The sequence below is a fragment of the Haliotis asinina genome, chromosome 15 (assembly GCF_037392515.1).
Source record: "Haliotis asinina isolate JCU_RB_2024 chromosome 15, JCU_Hal_asi_v2, whole genome shotgun sequence".
NCBI classification, from domain to species: Eukaryota; Metazoa; Mollusca; class Gastropoda; order Lepetellida; family Haliotidae; genus Haliotis; species Haliotis asinina.
This window is the reverse complement of record NC_090294.1, coordinates 5,093,867-5,114,372: the sequence shown is the minus strand read 5'-3', so window position 1 is coordinate 5,114,372 and position 20,506 is coordinate 5,093,867. Positions and strand designations below refer to the sequence as shown.

The 20,506-nt window shown below is 39.1% G+C and overlaps 2 protein-coding genes across 3 annotated transcripts in view; one reads left to right on the top strand and one right to left on the bottom strand.

Moving 5' to 3' along the window:
• The window catches only part of LOC137265199 (protein FAM53A-like), a 69,345-nt gene extending 62,855 nt beyond the window's left edge, over positions 1–6,490 (bottom strand). Inside the window, exon 1 of the mRNA XM_067800544.1 lies at positions 6,373–6,490. The gene's annotated coding sequence lies outside the window, so the exon portion shown is untranslated. The remainder of the gene's footprint in view (positions 1–6,372) is intronic.
• A 1,999-nt stretch (positions 6,491–8,489) lies between these two features.
• On the top strand, positions 8,490–14,667 carry LOC137265201 (protein DPCD-like). Of its 2 annotated transcripts, XM_067800546.1 has the most exons (7): positions 8,546–8,634; positions 9,476–9,556; positions 10,035–10,153; positions 11,299–11,432; positions 12,409–12,511; positions 12,910–13,016; positions 13,297–14,663. In XM_067800546.1, the coding sequence occupies exons 1-6, from the start codon at positions 8,574–8,576 to the stop codon at positions 13,012–13,014; spliced, it is 603 nt and encodes a 200-aa protein (XP_067656647.1). In that variant the 5' UTR covers positions 8,546–8,573; the 3' UTR covers positions 13,015–13,016; positions 13,297–14,663. The 2 variants fall into 2 exon arrangements, with proteins under 2 accessions (XP_067656646.1, XP_067656647.1); XM_067800545.1 differs by having other exon boundaries at positions 8,490–8,634; positions 12,910–14,667.
• Positions 14,668–20,506: the final 5,839 nt, after the last annotated feature.

Sequence of the window (20,506 nt, the reverse complement as noted above, 5' to 3'; positions counted from 1 at the left end):
CGTTATTCTCCTTGGTATATAAAGGTATAGAAAATTATCTGAATACTACCACTAACATTTACATCGGTATAAAGCACACTGGAAATGGCAGAGGTGTTATCTGTAATCTTTCCATATTTGTAAGAACACCTGTATTTGTGAGATATGATCTTCAAGTATATTTACACAGCAAACCATGTAGAGCATGTAGTCTGTTTATTTCATGCAGTGTGCTGACCACCATTTCTCCTCATGGCGGAAGACTGCATTACTACAGTCTACGAAAGTAGTATCTAACTACAGTCTACGAAAGTAGTATCTAAAACAGGCAACATTCCACCAATATCACAACAAGGGACACAAGAAATGGGCTTCATACATTGAACACTTGTGGGGAATCGAACACGGGTCTTCAGCATGACAAGTAAACACCATACAAACTAGGCTACCCCACTGCCTTGAAATTGTATCAGGACCAGCTCAGTGACAACCTATCTCCTACACTTTGTCACATTTTGGTAACACAACAAAGACACCATGCCTGGGGTGGACACCACGGATCGGCTTTGGACTCCACGAACCATCCGACCATTTTATCAGAATCTGATTCCTTGGACTGGGGTACCAGCAACAGAAGGAAGGAAAGTGTAGAATTCCACAACACATCAATGTGGGGCATCGTGTCAGCAAAATATGTGATTAGGGATGACCTCCTGCATATCTGTCACAGTTACAAGTTTACATGAATAGTAAATATTTATTGTTTAAAAAAAAAGAAATTTACCCTTGACCCTGCAAAGTTGTGAATTAAACATGTCTGTTACAAACAATTGATCCTACAACCCAATTATTCCACTGACCCTTTACCAACAGATAAACTCTCAGTTTTGTAACAAGTATTATCTTACCTCACACATAAATATCATTTTCTGACTGGCTAAGCGCTCTTCTGTTATTTTCAATGTACCCCTCTTACTAGTGACAGTATGTCAATACTGGTACTGTATTTAAAGGAAATTTCACAAGATTTAATTTCACAAAAAAAAAAAATAATTCTATGATGAATCATACTTTTAACAACAACAACTACACACCTCATTTTGAACAAATTCAAGGCTTCTTATTCTCATGATTTTCAAAGTTATCAAAGCTGTCACCAAAATCTACATTTCCCTTGAGTCCTCAAAATTCAAGGTCAGGTAACACTGACTTAAGTAAATGATTAGAATACAGCTCAGACTATCAAAATAATTTTCTGATATTTTATTGAGAATGTCCTTGGTTTAACAAACCATCAATCAAATCTGACGACGCAGTTTGAATCTTGGGGGATGAGGGCATGGACATCCACTGCACAAGAACATGAAGCATCGGGAAAGGAGATGTCAAACATGTTGGGAAAAGTTTCACTGATAGAACATTTAGCATCAATAGACACAGGTATCACAAAATAATGACAATATATCAAAATATGAAGAAATAATTGTTTATTCTGTTTGGATGCTATTTGTAAAATGTTTAATATCAAATTTTCTGAATTTTTCCAACTTAACAATGGTAAACCAGACCAGCATAGCCATTTCTGTGACTGCAAATTATTCATTTAAATTCAACATTAAAGAGTACAGTATTGATATTAAAACCTTATTGATACACTGAAACAGGGAAATTATTGACATAACTTTTATAAGTATGGATGGATCAAAAGGTCAAGGTGTCAACTAAATTTTGACACAAGCAATTATTGAGTGAGTGAGTGAGTGAGTGAGTGAGTGAGTGTAGTTTTACAGCACTGTTAGCAATATTCAAGCAGGACTACAGCTCGGGTACACTAGAAATGGGCATCACACATTGTACCAGGGTCTTCGATGAGAAGAGCCAATACTTCAACCACTAGACTACACCACCGACCCAAAGACCCACTGAGTATAACAATGACTGATTTTATATCTTCCTAAACCATCCGATAAGTCCTGCCCAAAACAATCTCTTAACTACATCTATCTGGTTGGGTGACCTAAAAGAAATGTAACCTTAATGCCGCAATCAGTTTACGCTGGGGCACTTCACGCAAGCAGTAATTACACAGCTTAAAAAGGGTGTCATGCCAGTATGCCATGAGGGTAGCATGTCCTCTTTACCCCAGTCTATAGTAAGCTTGACAAGTTAACTGTTGGCTCTTCTGAACTATAACGGACCCAACAGAAATTCTAGCTCCCTCTATTGTCAGTTTACCACATTAAAATGCTTATCACATTAAAGATCCAAACCAGATTCAGTTCCCTGGATCACATGACTCGCCTGTCGACTGGGAGGTATTTATTAAACATATGCTTTTGTCATGTTGAACATGATAGCCTTAGGGCACTGGCCTTCAAACAGCTGCAGGAGCATAATATACATTCCTTGAAGCATGATTGAATTCAGACTAACAATAGAAATGGCTAACACTTCGAAGCGAGAACAGTAGGAATGCTATTATATAAACTCTGGAAACTAAACATTAGAGATCATTTGAACGTCATGATCCAGCATTCATTGTTAATGTCACTGAGGAAGCATACACTATCTCCTAAAACGTAATTTCCCCTTTATCACACAAACATGATGCATTTGGATATTTCGTGTAACAGGGAAGACCTGTAATATGAGTGTCATGTTTGTGTAGACAAAGAGAACATGTTGATCATTATTACACGTACATCACAGCCTGTTAGCCTAGTGTGGGAGGAAAGCCAAAATGATGCAGGTTTCAGATGTTTAGTACTTTGCTGACAAACATAGAAACATAATCAGTGTCAACCATGATAAATTCAAAGCCACTATAATAGGACTCTGGTGTCTACAAGGGACGTAACTCTGCACAATGAACTGCTGTGCCACCTGTATACAAAGAGTAAGTGAGCGAGTATGCCACACTCCGCAACATTCCATCTACATGACGACAGTCTGTAAATAATCAAGTCTGGACCAGATAACCCAGTGATCAACAGCATGAACACCAATCTGCACAATTGGGAACCAATGATGTTGTCAACCAAGTCAGCGTGCCTGAACACCAAATCCCGTAGTCACCTTTTGTTGCCTTTTGTGGCAAGCATGAGTTGCTGAAGATCTATTCTATCCCTTATCTTCACAAGCAGTTTACAATAAGGTGTGCAGTGACAGTTGAGATGACACACTGGAGGAAATACAATATATACAAAGAGGATATGCTGTAAGACATACAATGTATACAAAGAGGATATGCTGTATGACATGCAGTGTGTATACAAAGAGGATATGCTGAATGACATGCAGTGTGTATACAAGGAGGATATGCTGAATGACATGCAGTGTGTATACAAGGAGGATATGTTGCAGGATATGGTATGTATAGAAAGAGGATACGTTGGACATGGGATATGCTGTACAACATACAGTGTAGACAAAGGGGATATGTTGTAGGATATACAATGAGTATGCACACAGGATATGCTTTGGTATATACAGTGTGTATACAGAGAGAATATGCTGAGGTTGTATATAATGTACATACAATGATATGTTTTATTGCATACAGTGCATATAAGACATGGATATGCCATATGTCATAAGTCCTAATGCCTCACAAATACACTGAACAAAGTAAATCCAAATGGGTCTTTATACAAATTAATAGTTAATCATTTCCATGCCAGATGCCACAAAATAGCAAAAGTTATGCAAGAGCTAATTTATGGAAATAGAACTTACTTCCACCTTGTGCAACCACATGTAATAACCTTAGTGCAACAGACATAAACAGGTTGCACTGCTGCTCAATATATATTTACCAGGTTCATCTTATGCTTGGATACTGATAATGATTGTTTATAGCAGTATCATTTCATAAAATTATTTCATAAAATGAACAGGAATAGTCATTTAATCAATTTTGCTGAAGTGATCAGAGTCGCTGTTACTAGCCTGTTCCTCATCATTTTGTTTTGCGGTCTTATTTGAACAGCAAAATACTGACATGTACTGGATGCATGTTAGTACAAAAGTAAGGTTGCATATAGCAGTTTCAGGGTATTCCAGTTCAAGGTCCTTATGCTCAGCCTATTATGCGTTTGTAGGATGCAGCACCAAGGTTCCAATAAAATAGCCATTGACTGACAAAATGAACACAAGATAAACTCCAGGAAACATGATGAAAGCTCCTAACAAACTTAAAACACAAGTCCTTGGGATTCAAACCAGACACAGAATAGAGACTTTGGACGGCATCACTTTTCAATATGTGGTACATGGGACGACAAAGATATGCCTAATTTCTTTACATAAAACTCACGAGGCTAGAACAGGTTTCAAAGTTAGCCATGCATATAGTCGTTCATCAATATCAACTACCACAGCAAATGTATTTGAATTTTTGTGAGCTCAGCTCACACACACGAAGATAACAAATCCTTACTCTGTAAAGGGAACTAGGTGATGTGAAATGGGGGTCAAAGTCACAGTTAAGATTATCTCCCTTATACAGTGATGTGAGTGTACAGAGTATGTATGTGTGTGAGATATGTGTGTGGTTTCTTGTATTAGTAAGGAATAATTCCTGTTTTTAAGTGCCATTAAGACATCCCAGAGCAGTTTAACATGGTGTGAGTGAGTATGGTTTCAGTTCCCTTTGTTTTAGTAATACTTCAGCAATATGGCAGTGAGGGATGCACACATTGTACCTTGTGGGAAATCGAACCGTGGGTCTTCGGTGTGATGAGTGAGCGCTTTAACCACTAGGCTACCACACTATCCCACCTTAATATGGACATTCAGGCACATTCACAGTAATCCCAAGCTGAACAATCTTGTTATCATCCCTATCAGGAATGGTAACAATACGTACCATCTTTGAAACGTCTTTAATGTGAGTGACTGAGTGAGTTTGGCTTTACCCCTGCAATATTCCAGCAACATGAGTGTTGGGGGGACACTATAAACGGGTTTCATACCCATGTGGGGAATTGAACCTGAGTTTTCCGCATGACAAGCTAATGCTTCAACTACAGGCTACTGCACCACATCGCTCCTTTCGGTTTGATGTGAGTGACAGTTTTACACCGTTTTCAGGAATATTCCAGTGATATCACAGTAGGAAGTCCAGAAATGGGCTTTACACTTGGTACCAATGTGGGAAATCCAACCCGGATCTCACGTATGTGCACGCATGTACAGAATAGATGGATGCATGAACATGTCATGCAAATCTACCATCTGACAATTCATTTTATTCTGGATAAAAATAGTTAGGGGTATATGTAAATATTGAAATTATGAATAATGGTCTATTTATTCATTGTCACAATGATGAAATATCAAACATAAAAATGCCAATATCCCTAACTTATTTTGTCCAGTATATAAAATTCAATTGATCAGCTTAGTTTAACACTTGCATTACGAACATTAATTAAGGGTGATTAATTGGAACTGATATAACAATCTTGAAAATTATATTCATGGTATTTCCAATCATGAACATTGCTATAAGATCAATCAAAATTTTCAAGGAGCTTTATACATGACATTTACAACATGTATTTTATATGGATCTTCAAGGCATACTCAAAAACCACAATCTGTCATTGACAAGGAAACATTGACTAATAAGAATATCAACCCATTTGAAACCCTGTAGGCATGAAAAAAGAAGTGATCTGGTTAGGTTATTGTGTCTATCAAAATAAAAGTAGCATCAATCACTGCAGACCAACTGGCGTGATGCTCTTCTTTATACATCACCATGACGATCAGGTAGACATACTATTTAGCTGCTTAATGTATTACCTAACAATGCAAAATGTTTCATATGACAGCATGTCAAGGTGACCCTGTACAAAGATGCCTTACATTGACATAGCATTCTCACATGTCGCCAATTTGCAGATGATTTCTGAGTGACATTAAACATTTTCACAAAGTAAAGAGGTATATATATTAAGGTGGAAACTTTCACTTGACAGTCTAGAGATTAATGTGCATTCCAAACTGTGGGAAAAAAGTACATGTGAAACCTAATCAATCAAACTAAGTGCCTTTTAATGTCATTTTCTTTTGATAAGTGAAATACACGGTTTTCATTTAAACAATTATATCCTGACAACACAAGAAATCTCAAGGTTGATAACTCTGTTCTAAGCTCCTGAAACAGGAAACAGTACTTATTTCTCTTGAAACAAAATCTGCCACATTGTGGGGTCTCAATTTTAGTGTGCAGCTCTTAGAAAGCGCATTGACACACATTGGTCTATTTATAGAGCAGTTCCTCTAAGCAGATGAATGGAAGTGGTTCAGTGAGGGGAAACGGCACGAAGAGAGGATAGTTGACGCATAACATCCAACTAAATAAAGTATTGGGGAGCCAATACTCACTTCTACTTTGATGCGACCCTTTGGACGCAGATTTTCACCATTAACAGTCAGGTTTCGCCATCAAACACCTGCCCGACGTGCAGCTCCCATGCAGCTATGTCGGTGAATGTACGGTGACGTCATCTGTCACTCAACCAATCAGGGCGGAGTTAAGCTGCACACCCGATTGTCGATTGAATGCAATTTGGCCGAGTGTCAAAAAGCGTCGTACCTCTTTTTTTAGAAATTCGATCTATTTCTTGAAACCCATTGTTGGTAGATGCACCTAATCTGTTAAATTTTGTTCTTTTTCACTGAAAGTAGTGAACAAAGCGCGCGAGGATCGCAATGCCATTCCCAACCTTGACCCTGATGGCGGGAAATTGAAATTAACATAAATATTGATTGACAAACCGTTACGTGAAATAAGCTAGGTTGTCAATATCTAGTCTCAGAAAATGCATTAATGCCAAGGGAAAATTATGGGTGGGTTATAAGAATTCATACAGAACGCTTCTAATACAGATCAATGTCGGGTAGAAAGGTTAAGTATTTTCAGAGCAATGGAATAGGATAACAGACCACCGATATACGTTTATGTCACAAATAAATTATGAATAAATTGATATCTTTCACTTGAGATGGTTTAAGGAAAATGAAATAAACTTTCATTTTATTTAGGCCTCTTCGACTTTTACGTTTTTCTCAGTTGGGCGTTGCCAATGGAAAAAGTCACAAGTTTGATATAACGATACCAAGTCGCGTATGCACGTGCGGTGCGAAAATATACTGAATAAATTGATTTCCTCGTCCTAATTAAAATCTCTCGGTGTCATTATTTTACCAGTTATTCCCACATTAGTCATTCCTGTGATATATTCACACAGTGCACATGGCCTCATATTCTGCAGTTATGATGTGAAAACGTATACATGTCTCAAAAGACACGCGCTGAAGTGAACAGCGTGATTTAATAACCCCAAACATTAAAAACCATTTCGATATAAAATAACGCATTCCAAGTCCGTATGGAAAATCTTAATTGCAAATATGATCGAAATAAATTTAAGAATGGGGGGAAGACACTGTATATATAGCAATGCGGCTGTATACCGGGTATGGTCTACCCTTTAGATTGAGTACAAATCCCATTCTCGGAGGAAATTACTTTGCCCATCCGTTTCACTGTTGTGTGTATGCATCATTTGTTGAAACAACCAACATACATTCTACATCCACAGTATGTACATTCCGTGTAATGTACGGAAATATTTTTTTTAAAAAACTATACAGACGAAAATACTGGTATAACATTTGCATTGCAACTCTAAATTCCTCCAGGACCGAATTAAACTATGCATGACTCCAGTATAGGAAGTGTACAGTTGATTGAATTGTAATTGTGTTAAGTGCGAAACTGAAAACCTGAGAGCAAAACCTGTGTGGCTGTGAGTATCTAATATACAGCAGGAATGGATACTAATACCTCGTTTGGGAGACTAACGAAGGGGCGATTACTAGCGATTATAATTAATAGCGTTTGTGATAATACCTACCACTAATGAAAGCTTATATCAATTTGAAAAGGTTGATGAAGCAGATGTTATAGTTGGATTGTACTTTACTAGTAAAGTACAGATTCTTGTACTTTCGTAGGGTTGAGCACCATCCGGGATTCGAAACCACATACTTAGAATCAGGCTCAAAATCGCCAGCACACAAAGTCAGCCGCCTAACCCGCTGAACTTCCACTTTCTAAATATCATTGTGTAATCAGGATAAAAATGTTTCAAAATACATAAAAAATGGGCAAGCACTCCCTGTTTTGACGGAGAAATTCAACGTTCTCAAATATGACTGGGAGCCTATGTAGAGATATAGAGATATAAAGAGCCTATGTTGCAGATTATTCCTGAATACACTAAGGAAATCAGAGCATAAGGACACACAAGTGTTTTAAGGTAAGCGTAGTAAGGGGGGTAACTCTAACGTTGTCTTTGAAAATAATAAACATCCCAAATTTGGTCATATTTTCATCAATTATCAATAATAAAAACAATTTCTACATGTTCCATCTCATCAATCCACTGGTCTACGGTAGACATTGGCTGATCCTTTGTAAAACATAATTTTGACAGGTTGCAACACGTGGTCGAAACATTTGTAAACAAAGAACTCTCTAGAACTGGAGTACGGAAACTCCGCAGTATCCAATAAACAACATGGCGTCATCGTGGTTGGAAAAACTGAAAGAGGCACAGAAAACGTGCTTGGTCCAAGATGGTGAGTGTTCTTGAAAATATTAAGTAACTACCTGAGACACAAAATACATATGAGCCGTTATGGAATATGTCCACTGTAACAACAAACATCCAGTGAACCAAAGGCAAATAATTGTACATCAGGGAAACTATATTGTAGATGACCAGCCCTTCCCAAAACACAACAGAACGTTACGATAAGGATCAAGGAAGCACGAGAAATCACTCATTGAAGCGATACCGAAGATGTCTCTGGCTATATTGTTACTTCTTACTCTTAGAGTTATGCTTTGTGCTTGTATAATTCATGTCGAAAATCTTAGACTTGTCAGTGTTATATTTTGCTCGTTCTGTGGAGATTTCTTACACCTTTTGTCACTGCAAATTTTTAACCGTAACACTTGTGGAAATATCGCACTCGACAGAACTCCAGGATCATTACCAGAGGAATCTCTTACATATACTGCTTTTGCCAATCACACTGCTCTCGTGTTAATATTGTTATCACATTGTAATAGGCCTACAAGAAGGAATATGAGAAGAACCAGTAAGTAAAACCTTTGGGAAACTTTCCCAGTAAAATGATGTTGAAACCTATTGATTAAACTTGAATTAACTAGTGTTAATTTGTATACGTATGCAGGCAAAAGGTATGATATATTTTTTTCCAGATGCTGTCAAGTATCTATCATCCACCTTCAAATTGAAGTGCTTGGCATTTTAAATAACCTTTTGATTTTTCTTGTGATAAATAATCAGTACAGACACCTTAGTTAACCTTACTTGTTTAGTTCAGGTAATTGATAAATGTCTTCAGTCTGGGTCACTTTGTGTTTTTCTCAAACTGTTTTATTGAATCATAGGCAGAAGGAAGATACACTTCACCTTTAAAGATGGATCAGAGATGACAGAGGAATATGACCTTCAGACCAGTGAGCTTGTTGGTATGTAATAGAAAACAAGGACAGGTCACCTTAGAGTCATTGTCTATAATGTCTGTGTTACATATTATAATGATTATGAAATTGTGGGTTACATTTTACTACAGTAGAACTTTGTTGTATCGAACATGGATATGCTGAATTCCTTGTCATGAATTCACCCTTTGGTCCCTTCGAAATTTCTCCAATACTTATCATCATTTGTACACAGATGTGTCGCACTAGAATGTGTCAGTTTTCCAGTTGACTCAGTTTGACAGATATCGCATATGGAGACTTATGATGTTGGTCACGTAATTGTCTTGTGTAGGCTCAGTTGTCTTCAGTCCATATTAAATAGCTAGAATAATACAACCAACCAGCCAACCAACCAAAAATGCAATAATTATGACGCACACGTCTGAAAGGTGTCTTTCATTTTACACGGCTGTAGCTTCCTTTTGCAGAAACTGAATATGTACATGTATTTTGTTTGAAATAGTTCGTCGCTGGCGCCGTCAAGGGAAACTGGGCGGTGCTGGCAAGTGGGAGACAGAGGTGGGAGAGGAAGGTGTTCCCCGGATGCTGGAAATGGAGGGCATAGTGGAAAGTAGCAGCAATGTATGTCACATCTCTGTACAGGTTTCTATATATTATACTCTTTTAAAAAAGTAGGGGATAATGAACTTTCAATCTGGACAGGAAGTGTAAACATTAACAAACGTTTCATGGACAGACATCTTATAAACACACCACCATTTTCCTCTATTACCACACCTAAACACAACACATGATATGCACGTTCACAACGCAGTAGCCCAATACACTTGCATGGGGTCCCATTCTTGATTTTGATGTTTTTTCAAGAAGGTCGAGAAATCACTTAGAACATTATTTTTGACACACATCTTGCATCACACCTTTCTTCGTGCAAATTGCATGCCATACACCAATCATCTTTTAGAAGCAGCTACATTCCAAATAACTATGGTTGTAAGGAAGTGCAAATGGTGATTCAATAATATCATATCAACATTGATTGATTCCAATAAATCTTCTAAATGTTTGTAATCGTAAATGAAAAATAAGATCCCCCTACTTATTTTGTACAGTATATTTATCAGACCAGTTAGTCCAACACAAATCGAACAACATTCATGTCAAATGTGTGATATAACATAGGTTCATCTGCAACCAGTCAAATACCATCTGACACAATAACTACATCTCATGTACCTGGCTGCTTAACAAAGTACCCTCACTTTTAAGCTGGAACAGAATGATGTTGAGACTGTATTGATGAAATAGTAAGTCATTCATGAGTGTGATCACTATTGCCAACCATGGACTTGGGTGGCCCTCCCATCTCAGCTGCTGCAAATTGCTTAGCAGAGTGGCACTAGGTATAGCTCTTGGTCTGAATCTTGGTTCACCTGAATTATAATTCTAGGTAAACCTGCCAGTTCTTGTCAGTTTCACCAAAGTTTTCTTAGGCCTGCATCAATTGACGTTTTCATCCCTCAGCTATAACACTGAGATGTACCAGAAAAGGAAATACTAACAAAAGCAGTGCTGAGTCATCCTCACCCACTGTTCTGTTTAAATCCAAAGATAACATAATAAAGTAAAGAAAGTTTTGTATGTGTTTATATGGTTTACCTTGTGTTGAAGACCTCACTTTAGTTTATCCACATTATGTTGGATTGGGTTATTTAATGTTGCTTCAGTATTGTTCATAAAAACAAAAGAAAGCATTTCCTCTGCAGCCAATTTTTGTCAGGAAAGACGTGAAGGGCAAGTTCCAGTGGAGAGTGAGAAACCTACCCTACCCTCTCGAGACATACAGTGCTAGTCTGGATGATTCCTCCACACAGGTCATCATCAGAACAACAAACAAAAAGTAAGAGCAAGACAATTTTGTTGTTGTTGTTGTTTAACATTGTACTGAACAATATTTAAGTTACGAGTGGTGGTCTGTAAGTATCTGGAAAAGATGATCCAGCAACAGACATCTTGTATTTTTATGGGTTTATTATTGACCAAGTCAGCAGTCCTGACAACCGAGTCCTAATAGATGACTCGTATGACAGTTCTCAATTTCTGAAGACTGATTCATTCCAAAATCAGAACCATTACTGGTATGTGATGGTTTTAAGGATGTGTGACACTTGTACTCTCTTCCTGAAATGCTTTTTCAACTTGTCAACGAACAAGACCAGATAGTCAGGCTTACTTCCTTTTTATTTTTAACTGACAGTTTTTATTTACTTTGTTCCCTGTTACAGTAAACGGCAATTTAGCCAGGGGACTCTAGGATCTTTTGTTTTGACAACAGAAAGAACAGGATCTTTTCTAACAAAGCACAAAACCACAACAACACAAGACACCGCAGCACATTCACACACCAATCACACTTACTAATTTCCAAATGGCTTACTGCACCAATCATGTTGTTTGAAGTTCATGACGGGTCACTGTATTATCTGGTCCAGGTTTATGTACATATTGACAGCACATAACTGGATTATTACTGCAACAGTGAACTTGGTTTGTTATATTTGGTCATACTGTCACACATTTTTCCGGTGGTTGGCCAGTTTTCCAAGGTGCCCCTTAGCTATTTGATGATCATAGGTTTGAATCCCAGACTGGCACCAGATATATACATTTATACACTCATAAGTGGCCCAGTGTGTCTTGTTTATGTGAGATAAAGTGTCAGAGTGTCACACATGAGCTAGTCATCTGCCACATATTGTTGATATCAAATGATCATCTTGTCTGTTCTGATTTTCCCAAAATGTTCAATTCCTCACTTCTTCAAATGTTTGAGCCATGTTTGGATGTTTACATTGAATTTTCTGCTCTCATTTCAGATACTACAAGAAGTTTAACATCCCTGATATGGAACGCTTGGGACTGAAATTGTCAGTTGATCGGATCCACTTGGCTCATGCTAATAATACCCTCATAATATCGGTTAGTTTGGCTTAGCTTGCTTGACATTTTTAGATGAAATTTGTTTGAGGATTTGAACGAAATTTTAAAACTGTATTAAGATAATTAGGAGGTCAGTGATTCTGAACTGTAAGGTGGTGTTGTTCTATGTACAGACTTGTCTCTCTTAACTGTACCAGAATAAATTCTGTGGAACCTCATACGTTACACAAGAATGGTTACTTGCACATTAGACATCAAGCCAGTTTATCAGTTTGATCGCTGGTATCACTGTCTGAATTGAGAAGTGATTGTAATGACATGATAAATTAAGGATTTTTCTGCGCCCCTGGTAGGCCAGCACAGTCATGGCCATCAGTCCAAGTTATATTACAAACACTTCAACCACCACATTTTGCTCTATGCCTATTTCTTCACAGTATGAAAAACCCAAAGAAATTCTGGATTTAGAGAAACAACTGCAGGAAGAGTTCAAGAAGATGAAAGCCAGCAGTGATGGGGACATGGATTGCCGACCGAGCTGATGGTACTCACGGGACAAGTTTCTACAGTGGAGCTGAACAATGGCTTCATCAACTCAAAACATTTTTCAGGAAAGGACATAACTCTTAAATTAATTGAAAATCTGTTCTGTAAAGGTATTTTTCTGTCCTTTGTAGACATTTGGAAGTGTCTGTATGGTTTTGATGAAGCTTGTGTCACCGGCAAAATGATGATTAACATTGTGTGTGACATCTTAGACTTGTAAAGCATGAAGGAGAGAACCCACTTCCTTGTTACATTCCTTTATGGTAATTTTGTTTCAGCTGACTGCATTCCATCGTCCTTGATACAAAAATTACTGTGTCAGTGTTGATAATTACTTGACGACGTGTCACCCATGACTGGCCAGCCAGCCAGGACTCACCCGTCATAAACGTGCATCATAGAGGGAAGGAAGTCCACAGTGTCCAGTTTGTTGGAAGAAGTGTCTGATCTGACCTGAACTGTTATAATTACTCTTAATTGCTAGTTGTTGTAAACTGACGAATGTCTTGGGAACTGGAACTTATGAAGTCAGGGATCACAGATATGAAGCGACGGCAGGGTATTTCTGGTATACAAATTTCTGTTCTGGAATGTGGTGTAAAGAATATTTCATTGATATTTGTATAGTTTAACCTAAAATCTGCACAAATTCATTCACAAATGATGTTATTTTTCCATATCCTGACTCATGCTTAATATGATAAGTATAAAATATCAATATTCAGATATATTCAATATTTTCCTTAATTACAATTTACATTATATTAGACTGTAGAGATGAATTCATAACTGATCGTACAGACTGAGCGTCCAGCACTGTCAGTACTTAGTGCATCTCATGACTAACTGCAATACCCACATCCAGCTGGATTGCAATACAGCTACTCTGTCAGAACACAAGCCCAGTAGACCACCAGTCCTCTTTGATAACACTGTCTTAATCACTTTGCACTCTCACTGAGGGACTTGTTGAACGACTTGTAGCATACAAATGTAATATCTAAGTCGCATACAACTGGTATCTCCGTCACTAGTATCTCACCTGTGACTCGGCAGCATGGATTCATAGAGTGAAGAAGAAATGCCAGCTTTACTGTCAGTGTTCAGTGTACTGTTGGTGTCACAGTAAAAGACAGACAAAAGACAGATTGGTTTGGTTGAGAGCTTGTGACTTGTAATAGGAAATAGACTATGACAAATCCTATGGCTTACAACTTGGCTGTCACTACAACATGTCGTATTTGAAAGTGAAATCCCAAATATGACATATGTTGCATTTAACCACTTTCTAAATGGCATCGTGTAATCTTGGCTGTGACAAGTTGTATGCATTTTCAAATCATTACGATTTGGGTGTCCTCACATAGCATGCTACAGGTTGTTATTACAAGCTGCACCATGAGAACACACCTTTGAACAGAAAAAGATGTTTACCAACAACACCTAAGGTCAGATCAGCAACACGTTTTCACTGCCATAGTTACTGCCATTGATGTCATCCACTATGATACTGTTATGAGTCTACATCGGTTGCATTGTGGTGATGTCTCATGTTTGAGTCATACGATCATATCAGTACACTTAACAGCATTGTTATTAGCAATAATTTGTAAATGAGTTTGTAAAATAAATATATTTGTTCATATTTTGATCTTGTGTGAGTATCCATGATTGAAAACATTGTTGAATGATGCACTATATTGGGCTGTAAATGTAGCCTGAAGAAGACATCCTGAGTTTGACGAAAAAAAGCACTGATGTGGGATTTGATGGCATGGCAAGTAGCCTTGAGAAGTATATAGTCATGTTTACCCACGAGAAATATCTATCAAGACTGAGGTTGATGGAATAACATAGATGTTCCAGCTGAAAGTGATGATCCCTTGTCAGAGCACTGAATCTCTAGAACCTTTCAACACTGGGTTGATTATTTTTTTTCATTTTAGCATTTTAGCAATGATTCACAACCCAAGACACGGAGGGAAAAATAAGGTCTAAGAAACACGGTTATTTCATATTTTCTTGCATTTTGAACATTCAAGTATATACATAATAACATATATATACATATAAATGCAATCGTTGGAGGTAGCAATATATATACACTTTCAGGAAATATACATACAAAGAACTGGATGGATATCAATTGGTATTGTGATTAGATCAATAGATGAACTAAGTGATACATGGATTCTCATTAAAGACGTTGCACAAGAGAAAGTCAAGTTCTGGATGCTCTCGGTCAAGTCCTACATTAAAGAAACCCAGAGTGCTAGCCGTTGCCAAGGAGCAGCGCGACCGCAGGTAGTGACACAAGACCATCAATTTCAAGTACATTTTGATACGCCAGCCAGTTCTTGTGTGTTTCGTCAGTCTCTAGCTACTGTGATGTTTGTTGGTGTGATGCCTCAGATCGCTTCTGGTAACGAAGGCCTTGCTGCATGCAGCACATCCGAACGGCTTTCCAGTGTGGAGCCTCTCATGGCGCCGGAAGGTCGTACGGTCCCGGAAGTCTCTGAAGCAGAATAGGCAAAGGTATGGACGTTCTCCAGTGTGGATGCGCATGTGAATCCGGAGGTTGGAAGCACTAGCCAGGATCTTGTGACAGATCTTGCACTCTTTGGATTTCTTCGTGGTCGGTTCCATGAGATGACCGAGGACGGGTGATGGAGTAGAATCAGATGAGACAAAATGCGATGGTTGCTGCTGCTTGTCGTCTTGATGAAGTGGTAGCTGTGGTGATGACGTTGATGTTGAAGAGAAGACGTCAGAGGAGATTGAAGATCGAGATCCTGGCAGTCTGGAGACGGACGAACATGGTGATGACGGTGGGATGTCAGGAAAAAAGTCTAAAAAGTCTGTTGAAATTTCAGAGATGTCAGAAAAGGGTGCTGAAATTGGTGACGGCGTAGCAGAGACGGCTGTAGATCGCAGATGTGTTGGCGGCAAGGAGGAAAAGACGTCGTCGACCGGAGAAGATGATGCCGGGACAGGTGAGTAGACAGAAATCTCTTCAGGTGACTGGACGCCAAGTGGGGCTGGAAATGGCGAGATATCTGAAATACTGTAAGTTGATTTCACAGTCTTGGATCGTTTGGCGTCCCGAGGCACATCTGGGATAGGTTCAACCTTAGCCAGAATATTCACCATGACATCAACTAGTCTGTCCTCGAAGCGCTTCTTGTACTGGTTAAAGCAAGTCTTACCGTCAAAGGATGGAAGGCTTGAAAATCCAGAGTCGGGTCTCATCTCTTCTGACAGAATGCTTTCTGCAAGGTTAGGCTCAATATCAATGTCTTTTGGAGACGATGTGGTGGGTGCAGAAGTAGGGTTGAAGGTCATGTTGGCATTGTTAATTACAGAGGTGTCGCTGGAAGCAGACGAGAAAGAGAAGACCTGTCGGAAAAGACGTTGTCTGACGTCGGTTATGCTATTGCTTGACATGGGGACGACGTTATCCTGCGGAGAGACGCCTGAGAGGTTGGGCGAGATCCACGCAAATGGCGTCCTGGTCACTCGTGGGGGTTCTGAGAGTTTACTGTTGTGGCGTGGGTAGTCACACGTGGATCTGACAACAGAATGTTAACAAAATACTGTAGAAATGCTCAATCATAATCCCAGTAACACGTGTTGAGTATACACTACCTTTGTAGAACAAATGGGGAAAAATGTCCTTAGATTTACATTTCCATATTCCAAATACTGACCATTATAGTGGTGTATTGTCTCCCGTGGAATCAGAATATGTTAGATACGGAGTAATACCATTGCTGGTACAATTGGGTATCTGTGTCTGTGCGACGTAAAACTGAGGTAGAGACAATTAGTCGTTCATTAATTTGAATGGCTCTGGTTAATATCTAAACAATTTCTTCAACCAAACCGTACCTAGTGCTGTTAGGGAAGGACGCCTCACTGCTCCGACGTCGAGGGGGTCTGGAGTAGGGGGTCTTGAATGCAGGGTCTGATGTATCGTCTGCTGTGTACTGGGAGCTGTCAAGCTGGATACTGGATGAGTCTCGTGGGCGCTGCAGCAACGGCGTGGTCATTCTTCCTCGAAAACGTCGTCGATGTCTCGGGTAGAACACTGATGATGAGTCGCTGTCGCTGGGCAGACGCGCTCGTGGATACAAAGGCGTACTCTCACCCGTCAGCCGAGCTCGAGGCTGAAAGAAGACGTCATCGTCACTATCTAGACGACTGCGTTTGGTGCCTCTAGACTGGAAGACGACGTCTGGGGCGACCGCGTCGTCGTCCTCACTGGGCAAACGATAACGCGGGAAGCAGGAACTGACGCCGGTTCCACAGCGTCTGCTGCCTACGTGTGATTTCTGCTGCCAGTGAGTGTCGGGAACCTCCAGGAAGACTGGCGAATCTGGTTCGCTGGAACATCTGAAGATATGACATAGACACCTTGTAATCCAACCGTAGACATTCAGGTTTCTCTATTTTGTATGTACAAACAGGTATAATCTGTAGCGTCTCCCTGGTACAGCGCTGCAATAGGTTCAGACTATATTCTATATTCCCCTACCTAATTGGAACATACGCACAAATCCTGAGAGATGGAATATTAGGCAACATTATTGCCAAAAGCAGTATGTATTTACGCTCAGGATCCAAGTTTGTGGAATATTAGGCAACATTATTGCCAAAAGCAGTACATATTTACGTTCAGTTTCCCATTTTGTGGAATATTAGGCAGCACTATTGCCAAAAGCAGTATGTATTTACGTTCAGTATCCAAGTTTGTGGAATATTAGGCAACATTATTGCCAAAAGCAGTGTATACTTAAATTAGTACTGCGGTTAGAAAAACACGCACCTGTCAAGAATGTCATCTCTGTCTGGTTGACTTTCCATGTCTTCAAGATCAGGGCAGCAACTATAAGGAAAACAAATATAGTCGATTAACATCAATGTACATGTAGATACGAGGTTTAATTGTTGACTTATTTTATTAAACATCAGTAAATAACTTAGACTTTCCGAATATGATCACATAATAAAGTAGTATTTATCAAATTTTGACGAAAGCGAAATACTGTTGTAAAGTGCCATCCTTTACTTAATACAAAGTGAAAAAAAAATTTGGGCTTGCTCATAAGAGACTAAATATTTTACTTTATGAATCACCGCTCCCTTAATGCTGATGGCAAAACTTACAAGTTAAAATAATATTCTATTTCACATTTCTATGACACAACCATGAACCTACCGCAAAACCTTGTGTTATGAATCAGTAGTGAATCCAAGTGATGGTGGGTAGCATCCAGACCAGGGTTAATATACTGCATCCCTTCTCAGTGAAGGTGAGATGTACCTCAGAACTGTTGACAGAAGTGTTAATTTCGGAAAATACTAACTTATTCGTAAAACGGCAAATCATCTAAACTATACCTTTCTCGTGATCTTGATCAAATTAACTGCCGATTGTTGTATGCCTTTACACAATAGTCAGGGATTGTTACTTTAACAGACTTTAGTGGATGAAGTTATCAAGTAGCTTGGGTCTGTTGTGAGAGGAGAGGTGGTGGCTCCACACGCCGTGATGCGATCAACACTTCTCAAAGACATGGGGCTGATAATCACAACACACCAATTAAAGGCTCGATGACCCTTTTACCAATCCAACCGCCTTCAAAACACACCTCTCCTCCAGTACGGATATTGTAAAGACAATAAATGTATACATGTGCTTGTGCAGAACTGATGGGAGGAGTTTATGTCCAAACACTGTTGTGTTCCCTCGGAGCATAGCCGCCTGAAAGCCATTCCGTGAAAGATTAATATTATGTAGAAGGAGCATAAAGAATGTATCTGAAACCTAAAAACATACCATACAAGCAACTCTGTTACACATAGAAATGTCCTGTATTAGGGCTGGGACGGGTAACCGGAGACGGATGGGTAATGTGATGGACCGGGGTACTCGTCTCAGTACCCGGACCCGTTTGGATCATGTGACTAATTAATTTAGATTAAACAATGTAATAGGTTATTCTTTCGTGATTAAAAGGTGTATTGTCACTTTGTCACGTTATAATATATCATTTGACTGATACAGTTTTGTTATCTAAGATATATCGACACTTGACACAAGCAGCAAATGTTTCACCAGATGTTTGCAGGGATGTGTGAGCATGGTTTTACGCCGCTTTTAGCAATATTCTAGTAATGTCATGACAGGGAACACCAGAAATGGACTTCACACATTGTACCCATGTGGGGAATCAAACGCGGCTCTCCGGCGTCACGAACGAACGTTGTAACCACAGGGATACCCTATTACTCCCACGATGTACGAGGTAGCTATTCAATGGGAATTCTTTCGAGTAAACATGTCAACAATTTAGTGTTATTTCTGTTACTGTTATTTCTGTTACTTTGGAAACTGAGGTGATATTCATTTCGAAGCTACCGTCCCCGAAAATGCAAGATGGATTAACGTCTGCAAATACTGAACAATTGCAAATGTTTGAGAAAAAACGAATGCAAAACATAAGAACATGATTGTACCAAGAACATCTCCTTGGAAAATATAACATAGGTATTAATTAAAAAGAACATCTTGTTCTTGAACACCCTTATTGACAAGCTTGTTAGAAGGCTTTGTCGGCAGGATTTAAAGAATAGAGACTGGACCAGACAATCCGGTGGTTAACAGCATGAACATCGATCTAAGCAAATGTGAGCCAGGGAGTCTGACCATCAGATCCCGTTGTCCGCCTCTCACGACAAGCATGAGTTGCTGACGATTGTTCACAAGACACATTGTTTGTATTTTTTAAGCTTGGGTGAAACTCTGTGAAGATCCGTATTTAGTTTTTTTCTACCGACATGCTGGCTGTCAACAACATAAATCAAGACGTCGTCAGCAACATGTTAATTCAGCTATTGTGCGAAGATATTATCTTGAGCGGACACCCACTTGTCCCTTGAAACAAAAGTAAGGCACGTTCTGTCCAACTGAGGCCATGTGGATTTGGTCATTTTGGATTGTGAAATATGTTATATTGACGAATGATATGATTATTGCGTGGCACTCGAGAAGGGACGTCATTATTCACACAATAATGTGGTGTTTGTCAATTTCAGCATAAGCACTGAGTGTGAATGAATGGGAGAATGTGAGGAAGTTGAGTTTTACGAGGCGTTTAGCAACGTTCCATTAATATCATGGCGGGCACACGGAAAATGGACACACATACTGTCGTTAATAAAGTTCTGCCGGTGAACACACTGGATGAGTTTAACTGAAAGACTTTGTGTTATCCTATCTTTAACAGTATTTCAAATGTATGAGTCAGACAGCTTGACTTGACTTGTGACTTTATTTAAACACATGAGAAAGTATATGCTGTTGTTCAGTGGAGGGGGTGAGGGTGGGTCGGTGAGGTATGAAATTCTCGTTATGACACGTTCTCCGAAAGTTTTGCTTGTCTTCATACGAGGCTAGGTTGGATCAGATATAACACTCGTTTGCGG